The 11,330-nt window shown below is 40.8% G+C and overlaps 1 protein-coding gene across 1 annotated transcript in view; it reads right to left on the minus strand.

Moving 5' to 3' along the window:
* The window catches only part of GRIA4 (glutamate receptor, ionotropic, AMPA 4), an 80,521-nt gene extending 70,250 nt beyond the window's left edge, over positions 1 to 10,271 (minus strand). Inside the window, exons 1-4 of the mRNA XM_009701496.1 lie at positions 10,214 to 10,271; positions 8,068 to 8,226; positions 6,074 to 6,241; positions 4,353 to 4,457 (exon numbers count right to left, since the gene is read on the minus strand). Coding sequence (XP_009699798.1) covers positions 4,353 to 4,457; positions 6,074 to 6,241; positions 8,068 to 8,196 — 402 coding nt within the window. The 5' untranslated portion in view covers positions 8,197 to 8,226; positions 10,214 to 10,271. The remainder of the gene's footprint in view (positions 1 to 4,352; positions 4,458 to 6,073; positions 6,242 to 8,067; positions 8,227 to 10,213) is intronic.
* Positions 10,272 to 11,330: the final 1,059 nt, after the last annotated feature.

Consider the following 11,330-nt stretch of genomic DNA (forward strand, 5'->3'; position numbering starts at 1 on the left):
GGCCTCACCAGTGCTGAGTAGAGGGGAAGGATCACCTCCCTCAACTTGCTGTCAACACTTTGTCTAACGCAGCCCAGGATACCATCAGCCTTCTTTGCTGCAAGGGCCCATTTCTGGCTCATGTTCTACTTGGTGTTCACTCAGACCGCCAGTGCCTTTTCTGACAAGCTGTTTTCCAGCTAAGTGGCCCTCAGCATATATTGGTATGGGATTGTTCAACTGGGAATGTTGCTTCCCAAGTGCAGGACTTTGCACTTCTTGTTGAACTTCATGAGGTTCCTGTTGGCCCATTTCTCCAGCCTGTTGAGGTCCCTCTAGATGGCAGCACAACCCCCTAACATAACAGCCACTCCTCGCAGTTTGGTGTCATCAGCAAGCTTGCTGATGATATATTCTGCCCCAGATCCAGATCATGAATGAAGATGTTAAACTGGACTGGACCCAGTTTTGACCCCTGAGGTATACCACTAGTTACTGGTCTCCAATTAGATTTCAGACTGCTGATCAACACCCCCTGGGCCTGGCCCTTCAACCAAGTTTCAGTTCACCTCATTATCTGCTTATCCAGCCCATTAACCAATAGCATCTCTAGGAAGTTCTTACAGGATACAGTATCAAAGACCTTAGTGAAGTTCAGGTAGACGGTATCCACTGCTCTCCCCTCATCTACCAGGCTAGTGACTTCATTGTAGAAGTTTATCAAGTCAATCAAGCATGACTTCCCCTTGGTGATGTCAGCCATGATGACTACTCATGATGATTTTCTTGTCCTTAATGTGCCTGGAAATGGTTTCCAAGAATGGCTGCTCCATCACTTTCCCAGGGATCGTGGTGTAGTTCCCTGGATCCTCCTTCTTGCCCTTCTTGAACAAAAGAGTGACATTTACTTTCCTCCAGTCTTTGGGCACTTCTCCCAGTCACCACGATCAACCAAAGACTATTGAGAGTGTCCTTGCAATGACATCTGCCAGCTCCCTCAGGACATGTAGGTGCATCCCATAAGGGCCCATGGACTTACATATGTCCAGTTTGCTTAAGTATTCCCTGATCTGATCCTCTTCCACAAAGGGTACATCTTCCTTGCTCCAGCCTTTCTCCCTTGTCTCTTGGACCTGGGAGGCCAGTCTTGCTAGTAAAGACTGAGGCAAAGAAAGCATTCAGTACCTCAGGCTCTTCCGTGTTCTTAGGTCCTCTGTCTCATAAAGCAAAGGGCCCACATTTTCCTAGTAGTCCTTTTGTCACCTATGTACGTACAGAAGCCCTTCCTATTGTCTTTGATGTCCCTGGTCAGATTCAATTCCATTTGGGCTTTAGCTTTCCTAACTTCGTCCCTGGATGCTCAGATAATGTTTCCCAGGTTAGTCATCCTTGCTTCCACCCTCCGTAGCCTTCATTTTTGTGTCTGAGTTTGGCTAGGAGCTATTTTTTCATTCATGCAGGCCTCCTGGCGTTTTTGCAGGACTTCTTATTCATTGGGATGGAACTCTGCTGAGCTTGGAGGATGTGATCCTTGAATATTAAGCAGCTCTTTTAGGCCTCTTTTCCCTCTAGGGCCTTACCCCTTATCTTCCAAGCAGATCTTTGAGGAGGCAAAAGTCTGCTCTCCTCTAGTGTGAGCTTGCTTTTCATCCTCCTCCCTGCCCTTAGGCTCCTGAACTCCACCACCTCATGCTCACTGCAGCCAAGGCCGCCTTTGACCTCCACATCCCCAACAAGACCCTCCTTGTGAGCAGGAGGTCTAGCAGAGCACCTTTCCTCATTGGCCTCTCTATCCCTTGGAGGAATAAGCTGTCGTCAATAGACTCCAGGAATCTCCTGGATTGCTTATGTCCTCCTGTGTTGTCCCACCAGCAGACATTGGGGTGGTTGAAGTCCTCCATGACGACCAGGGTCTGTGAATATGAGGCTGCTCCTGTCTGCCTGCAAAGGGCCTCATCCGCTTGTTCTTCCTCGTCAGGTGACCTGTAGCAGACACCTACTATAACATCACCTTGACCTGTCCTCTCTTTAATCCTAACCTGTGCTGGCTCCTCATCCATCCGCAGGCAGAGCTCCATGCGCTCCAGCTGCTCTCTTACCTAAAGGGCAACTCCCCCTCTCATCTTCCCTGCCTGTCCTTCCTAAAGAGCCTGTATCCCCCCACTGCAACACTCCAGTCATGGGAGCCATCCCACCACATCTCCATGATCCTTCTCCTCACACCCTTTCCCCTCACCAGCAGGTTTTGTTATTGTTCTGCAGACAAGACCCAAGTAAGAAATGCTGCATAAATTAAACTCATATGAGCATTGGCTATTGTTTCCCATTTTACTAAACTATATGGAAGTCTGCCTCTGACTAGCTCTGTAATGCTCTGTTCACATTCTTAAAGCTGTGGGCAATAAAAATCCCTTTTCTACAGATGAGAGGCATGCGTTACTCTGACTGGAAAGGCTAGTCCTGAAAAGATATTGCTAGGTGACTCATAGGTCATGTTATGTAGGACTGGAGAAGAAGACATTAAAAGCGAAGGCCTCTTACTCCAATTAAGTACAGCCATTTCTCACAATTTATATAGGATTTGTCAGGCTGGAGCACAGAATTGGTCCAATGATCACATACAAAATACTATGTAATACATGAGAAATAAATTCTTGTGGGTAGCCAGATCTGTTAAAGCTGTTACAGCTTGTTATATCCAAGACAGGTAACGGTTTAAAAGTGACAGAGAGGTATGCCTGAAAAGGTAAGAAAAGCACCTTGGGACTCTAGCACAGCACAGACATAGCTCCTCTATTTGCAGCCAACCTTTCCTTAAATTGCAGGCAAGAAGAGAGGGTGGGGACATCCCTGCAGTGGTGCCAGCCAGACACCTCTCCCGAAACAGGTGACAAATGCTGAAATAGGAACAACAGGCCACTTTGGACAGTTTGCTGCCAAGCAAATTCCCTAATGAGCTACTGAAGTTGTGACCTAATTAACCACATCTTTTCCACCTTGCCTTCCCTCCTGTACAACTGGGAATTGAGGATGGAAAGGCCATATTTCACCACTTGCCTTTGATGTACCCCAACCACCCCATACATCCTCCTGGCTGCTGACAGTGCAGCGTGGAGCCAGGAAGGGAGCAGGAACACCAAGGCAGCGAGGTCAGACACATTGCCTGGCAGGAGACACTGGGCTTCCCAAGAGAGAAGGAAGACAGATTCACCTTTCCCAATTTATTCTTCAGCCATCTGTCATACTTTCAAAAGGCAACCGCACCAATACGCCTCATACACAGGCACGTGCTTTGCTTTGGTCTACAGCTCTGTACTGTGATATACTGGTAATTTGTTCATCCCAGTGTGTAATTCTGCTCCGAGTCTGTAGTTTAACACACTGTCTCCTCACCACTGTTGCATGTAACTGTCTTTGGGGACACACAGTTCGCCTGGGGTACTATTTACTGGGCTTGTCACCTCTGGCCTGACAGCAGAAGACTATTTAATTCAATTCTGATTGCCATGGCCCTATTCAAGCGGCCACAATTCTCCTGTTCACCATCAGCTTCTCATTTTTTCTCATTCTGATGGCCTTGCAAACACAGCAGGCCACAGTGCCTCCAAAGGAAATAAAATCCTCAAGCCTGAGTACATTTTCTGCTCTTAATTTGTTTTATACTCTGAAAAATGGACAGATTTCAGCACGAAAGAATAAGGGTTAACAAAGTACCCAGGCTTATCTTTTCAAAGTGATTGGGCTGAGTGATGTGCATTCAGACATGGAGGAACTGCTTAGACATATATTAGTGTGCATTTGCTTAAGTTGCTTACAAGCAACCAATCAAGCAAACAGGATTAGATACTGCAATTAATTTCAGAAAATGCAAGTATTCAGGGCATTCTCTCTTCCTCCTTTCTCCTTTTCTCTCCTTTCCCCCTTAAAAGCCCTATGTTAGTTACAGTGTGTGATTCATGTTTACACAGAACATAGAAACGACCCCGCCTAAAAATGCCAGTAATTTGCAAGACAGAAATTTTTGGATAAGATAAAAGCAATTTCTACTATTTAGAGTTCTGACCATTTTCCATTACCCAGCAGCCTAGCAACATGCCATCCAGCTGGTTTTCATTAGTATGCTTGACTGACTGACATCCTACCACTCCAAGATGAATGCTTGTTTTTGTGTTCCCCAATTTGTTGCACTGAATAATAGTATCTAGCAGAAAATGCAGTTTAAATCTGCTTTCACGAGAAATATTATCCATATATTCGACTTATTATATTTTTTAAACCACACATAGTCCAGTTTAATATAAGTTTGCATAATCATTTCATCATGCATAACTCATTTATATGATATTAGGATAGTAAGCATTGTCAGCACGTACCTTTCGAGGGCCCGTGTTTTTCAGCTCAAAGACATCCATGGTGTAGTTGACTCTGCGACCATAGTGGTCAAACTGAACATTTCCTGTCAATCCTTGTATTCGAACCTACAAATGGAAGAAAAAGCGTCATGAAAATCCAGCCTTATATTCTTTATTCACAGAGCAAGTTATCTTGGCTATGTCCTTAGATTACCATCACAACATTACTGTAGAATAGTCAGGCATTATAAAGAAAAAAGTTGGCTACTTTTCCTTTGTATTCCTTTTTCCTGTCAAACCATGCTCAAAATAGGCTTAAATATGCCAGTATCTAAGTGCTAACAAAGACATACGATGGATCTTCTTTTCTTTCATGCTGTGCAGCATAACACTTTCCAGCTGCAGGTCCCAAAGAGAAGTATGTTTTTTACCATTCTCATCACTCCTATAGAATATTTTGGATCACATGAAATAAACCCAAAGGATGTTTGGCCTGAGCACATATACCTTTTTAGCTCACACTTTGGTGGATTAAATGTAGAAATTGAGTATATACTGCTCGTCAAGGTAAACCTGACAACAACCTTGGCCCCAGCAAAGTAATTTACTATTACAGAAGACAGGTGACATGCACAGGGCCTGAAAAGAGTGTTTTCAAAGCCTCAGAGTGGAGAAGGACAGATGTAAAGCTGTAAGATTAGCTGTGGCAGTTTTCCACCACCTGTGTCTCAACTGAAACCAGAACTCCTTTTTTTTTCTTTCAGCACTTTACTGCCTCATTGAAGGATACCCAGACTGTGGTCCTCATCCCAAAGAAGCCATGGCCACATTGCTGCTGGCTTTGACTGTATCAGGATCAGGCCATGCAAAATTCTTTGGCCAGATCGGAAGGCTCATGCTGTCTGCCCGAACACAGAAGCCTGACTTCATGCTTCTCTCAATTGTTACAGATCTGTGATTCTGCATGGATATGTGAAGTATACACAATGCTTTATTTCTCTCCCTAGGAGTCAGGATGTGGACTTAAACCACTTTTACTCTTTCTCTCTGTCCATTTCTCTCTCTGTTGATTTTTCTCCAGGACTGAAACCTTGGCTTCCAGGCACAGAGCTGCCAGCTCTGTCAGCAGTCACTTCTCCTCAGCAGTTTCTCCTGAGTGGAGCCTGCTCATTTGCACTGATTTAAATTCTACTGTAGGATTTTTATTTTCTTACTGTCCCATTCAAAGGAAAGGCTAAATCATCTTGACAGAGATCTGGAACTTTCTAGGCATCCATATTCATCAGGAATTCAAAATCCTGACATCAGAGAACAATAGCTCCGGGTTATTTCTTTTTAAAGAAAAAAATACTACCTATGTGATTTCCCTGAGAGAAATCTACTTTTATTCAAGATGACAGAAACATATTTGAAAGGTTATATTACATAGTTATACCTTTTTTCCTTAAATGACAATATCTGTATAGCCAGGTTATATGCAAAAGTAATAGATGAGCTCAACAGTTCAGTGGAGGAAATCCCAACTATCGTAATAGAACTAATAGTAGTTTCAAATAGTAGTAGTTCATTCCGAGTTATAAACCAGAATAACCAGAACAGTCCCAGCGGTTTCCAAATAGCAACTGAAAAAATAAATTTCCCCTCTCCCATTACTACTCTTGTGTATAATATCTCCCAAATCATATAGTGTACAACTAGTATCCAATGTTCACAAAGATCACTAGAATAAAGCCTACTCTTACCTGTTTTAATGTCCTCTCCATATCAATTCCTTGACCCCATGGGGCTGCAGGGTTAGCAAGACAATCACCAGCATTTCCTCTCCTCGAAATATCAATTTTCTGTCTTCTAAGATTACGGAAAGTTTCAGCCATCACAAGTACTCCGTCATACGTTAATGCAGATGTATACTAAATAGATGGACAAATACACCTTTTTAGAGCTGGCATATCTTTACAAAAATCAGCTCCCTCAGATTTTTCTAGTTTGATTCATTATGCAGCAGTTTCTATACCTTCGTTTAGAAAAAAACTCTCCTCAAAATCAAAAGCAATTTTGTCCAAGGGACAAATGCAGTACTGAGAAGAATATCGTTCAGTAACTCCAGCTTTAAAACTGTATTTCTTAAGGGTAGAGGAATACACCTCTGAAGAATTATTACAAGAAACAGATTAAACTGGAGATATTCAAGTCTAATTTTTTTTCCAGTTGTCTTATATGCTAGGGAATAACCCCACTCACCCAGTTTACTTGAAAGAAAAGAAAGAAACAGTAACTTACTGAGAAAATATAACTGAAAAAATGCACGGTTAATGAGCAGACACCCAGGTTTTTGGAATTGTTAAGAATGATCAAGGGTATGCTCTTGCTATTGGAAAACCTGCGTTGGCTCTCTGCATGACATAGGGCACTGAACAGTCTGTGTTTCTACACTAACTACAGTAACTGCTTTAGGTTGAGAACACGTCAAATGAAATGTGTAGAGCAGGTCTTCAATAGATGTTAGCCTGGATCCACGTAAACAAAGGGGCATTTTTCAGTATGGTCCTCTGATGAACATACTGCAGCAGGACAAGTTGGTGACGTGCCCACGGCTGCTATCGATATGCCCTGTACCTTCCAAAATTTAAATTCGCTTATTCAAGTCTAATTTCCTTCCTTTCCTTTGTCTTGCTTATTATAAGCTCTTCGGGACATGGTTTATCTTTATAATCTCAAATTTTGGTTATCTATAGGTGAATTATGTGCAATTCAGATTCATCATGTTGACTTCTCAGAAGGAGGCAGCACAATCCTGTTCATGTGTCAAGGAATTCTATAGACTAAACTGTTCCTGTCACCAGTACTTGGGGATGTCTGCACTCCACAGCCCACAGCATCCTTGTTTCTTTTTCTCCTCCACAACATAAATTTCTTGAACAGTCACCGGATTATGTAGCTATGCATCATCCATGTTGATACTTTCTCTAGACTTTGCCAACCTACCAATCTCCCAGCCAACAACAGAGGGCTGATTGCTTATCTTTGCACAGTGCCCAGCACAAAGGAGCCCAGTTTCAACTAGGTGTGATATGCATTAGTACATATATTAACAGAACTATTTTGATGAAGTCATATTTATAGCTATGCTGTGATTTACCTGTCAAGAAAATTATAGGTGAGAGAAATATTTTGTTATCCATCTGTGAAGGATTAGGATAGAGGAACACTGGGATGTAATTTCACTGTAAGATCATGCCTGAAAGTGATTACTACACCAGGTTTTGAGGTGGATAGAATTTCAAGAGGAAACTCCAAATAATTTAAGGGTAGTAAATTTACAATTGTGGTGATATCTCATGTACAGAAGAATTCAGCTGTCAGGAAAGCTCTGTAATCTAAGTGAATCTAGATAATTGAACTAATTCCTGTAAAATTTTTTGAAATTAAGTTGTCAGTTAAGCATTTGACCTTTAATTCCTGTCAGTAAAGGGGTGAAGTTGGAGAATAAATGACAAAGGATATTAAAGTACATCAGTGAAATTGTTCAGTTGCAACACTGAAGTGTTGCGGTTTGTGTTTCTATCATACAATCATAAGGATAGGCATAATTAGTTGCCACTAGTAGTAAGATCAATTGCCTGTTCCTCTGCCTAAATATTGAGGTCTCATTTATCCATTCAGCAATGTTAATCAGAAGTCGAGTCTTGCTATCAGTTGAGTGATATCTTTGGCCGTGCTTCAAATCAGCCAGTACCTTTGGTGGGGTCTCGGATCCTGGGTATTCTCTCTGGTCCAGCTTCTTCCAGCGCTGCATCAGCTTAGTTACCATTGGGGTACTGAAATCTACTAACTGGAATCCAGTCACATTGGCTCCTCCATGCATAAATCTCTCCAAAGAAATATCTTTGAATCCCTAGAAAATCAATTTAAGATTTTGTTTGTCCTTGTACACCACTGTGGACCCAATCTGTTCTAAGTCAGCAAGGCAGTGTAAACAATGTACAGCAGCAGGTTTCCATTAGAAGCCAAGACTTAAAACTAGAGAAAAATGTTGAACTTTTGTTGATAATTTCCATTTGTGTAATAAAGAATGAAACAAAACCAAGAAATAAATTTCCCACATTATTGCTAGGGTGGCTGTGACAGCTAAGCAACACATTGCTGGGAATGGCAGACAGCTTTTGAAGAAATCCCTTTGGCGAATCAACTGAAAAGTGCCTGCAGAATGTTAAAGCCTTAATCCAATTTCCATCAAAGCTGGCAGATTTGAATGAGCACTGTACTAGTGCTTTAACCAATATATGCCTGTTTCTTTGCATGCTTGCAAAATGAACACCACTATTCTGTAAATATATTTATTCCAGGATTCATTGTTTAGGCTGAAGGTGTCTGAGATAATGAGATAATATAATAGACATTAGAAAGCAGGAAGAGTGCATGAGGATCTCACTGTTAGTGCAAGGAAAACATAACATCAGAATCACACTTTTGTGAAATGGCAAGCTGGTAGCTCTCAGATCTGCTACATATTGAAAGCCTAGAGTGACCTCCAACATTGAAAGAAAAAGTAAAGTACATATAGCTCCTGACTTCTTAGTTTCCCAGGTTAATCTGTTCACCACGTATACAGACAAATTCTTTAGTAAAAATTGCCTTTAAAGACATAACTGAACTTCAAGAAACTGCTTAATGCAAACTCCTAAGGCAAGCTAAGAAGCAAGCATGAATCTTTCTCCTCCTTTCCTAGCCGCTATGTTAATGCTAGCTCAGAGCTTTCTTATTTTTATTTTCTTAAATTCCTCTGACTGGCATTTCTCAGTGCAAACAGAAGTGTACTATCACACTTAACTTAAAAGATTTAGGAAAAAAAAATTGTGGGGTACTGACCTAATACCCCAGGGAAAAAAAAACTGTTAAGGACAGAGATTTGATTCATGTCCTAAAGGATACTGACAGTAAATATAAAAGGTGATGCATCAGGAAGTCATATTACCATGTTACTGAACAGCTAGTAGATAGCAACATGTGCCCCTGCTGAAGCAGATGAGTAGATGTGCCTGTCTCCACTGTGTATCCCACTAGCAGTTCACTGCAACATCCAGTTCCTTGTTTACAGCAACTATTTTGCATGGGAAAAGTCACTTGGGGAACTATAAATTTGTAATGCTGAAAATCTAATTTGTAAGACCTAAGAGAATAGACATGTCTCATTTAAAACGCCCAAGGTCTTAAAAATAATCTGAAGTGATCTTAAGTTAAGGTACAAGTGCAGCAAAGCACAATAAAATATTTCATGTCAACTAAAATTCCTTGAGGGAGAGTAAAAAGAAAACAATTTAAAGCATACATTAGACGCTGTCCTACATTCACTGTGCTTCGTCAGGCAGATATTTCAGCTCAAAGAATGGGTTATTTTAATAATAAAATATTACATTTAATCTTTCTTTGCCCTCTTCTGAATATTATCTGTGTGAATGTGCAGTTTAGAGTGAAAATACTGAACTAGTAATTTGACTGGAAATAGCTGATCTTACAGCAAAATGAATGTTCCCTGGATAATGCAGAAAAGTTACCTTGAGAATTGTTATGTTACTAATATCAAAAAGATGAATCAAAAATCATAGTGTAGTTCTGTAAATTCTAATTCAGCCACAAGATCCACTTAGCAGTCCTCTATGCTACATTGATTTTGATAAAATTTAAGAGGGTAGCATTGTGCCCTTCTTGTCTAGATGGCTGTAACAACAAAACCAAGTTCTTTTACGCACCATAAAGAATGTATTATATGCAACCTTGTACTAGTGACGAATGGCAAATGTTGTGTTAAGTGCTATAACTTCAAAGTAAAACCGAGTCTTTCACTTACCGAGCAGGGGTATAATTCTAGAAAAGTATCTTACCAGGTTGGCAACAATGTAATGGTATCCTTTAACATGCTTTCCCACGCTCACAATCTGTGGAAGAGAAATAAGAAAGAAAAAAGAAAAAACAATGTCATATTGTTTTCTCTAAAAAGATGTTTTCATAGCCAGATAAATATAAATTCTGAAATATATAACATCAGTAATATAATGTTGAGACTCTTCCTCCAATAAGGTAGCTCAAACTTTCCAGGTACTAAATCATGTGAAAAAGTTAAAATGAAAGTGAGTAAAGTAATGAACTGGTAATTAGAGTCTCTTCTGCATGGTTGAAAATGTTATTGTAGTATACTATTTTATCAAACAGAGAGATTATCTATGGGACACAAATTCAGAAGGAGGAGGTCACACATTAGCTAGAAAGGCTATCAACTGATGTACCTTTTCATTTTAAATAAGGGCATAATTATGAATCAAATTGGGGTTTAATGTCTTGGGATCAAAGCTGTTTGCCCTTGAAGTGGTCAAGTACTATGTGTGTTACTCAGCTCTTAGTAATACGCTAAAGACTTTCGGAATGGGCATCAGTGAGGACAGAGGAAGAATGGACAGCAAGGCCGCCCTTGACTGTTTAACCAAAATATAACACCAAGTGATGCAAAAATGGAACCACCATGATGTGCTGCCACTACAGTCCTGATATAGCAAGATTAACAACAGGGTTTAGACAAAAACTATGTCAGACTGTGCCTTGTATCAGTATTATTGCCATTTCTATGATGGAATGCCTCTTATTTAATGTGCTGAAAATAAAAAATGAGGGGTTTTTTTCTCCTCATGTACTCATCTCCACAAAGCCTTTTAGCTTCCTTCGAAATGAATAAATAAGATACAGCCAAAAGTTTTCCATGCAGTTACTTAATAAGAAATGGGAAACTTATAGAACTGTCTGTTTTCCTGCTTTGGAATCTTAGACTAGGCCCTGTCCTAAAAAATTGGCAACGTCTTGCCCATATGGATCGCACTTCACGTTCATAGAATGGGCTGGATGGAGAATGGATCGAAAGCAGCCCTGAGGAGAAGGACTTGGGGGTGCTGGTTGATGAGAAGCTCAACATGACCCTGTCATGTGTGCTTGCAGCTCAGAAAGCCAACC

The sequence above is a fragment of the Cariama cristata genome, unplaced genomic scaffold (assembly GCF_000690535.1).
Source record: "Cariama cristata isolate BGI_N322 unplaced genomic scaffold, ASM69053v1 scaffold2286, whole genome shotgun sequence".
In the NCBI taxonomy this organism is placed as follows: domain Eukaryota; kingdom Metazoa; phylum Chordata; class Aves; order Cariamiformes; family Cariamidae; genus Cariama; species Cariama cristata.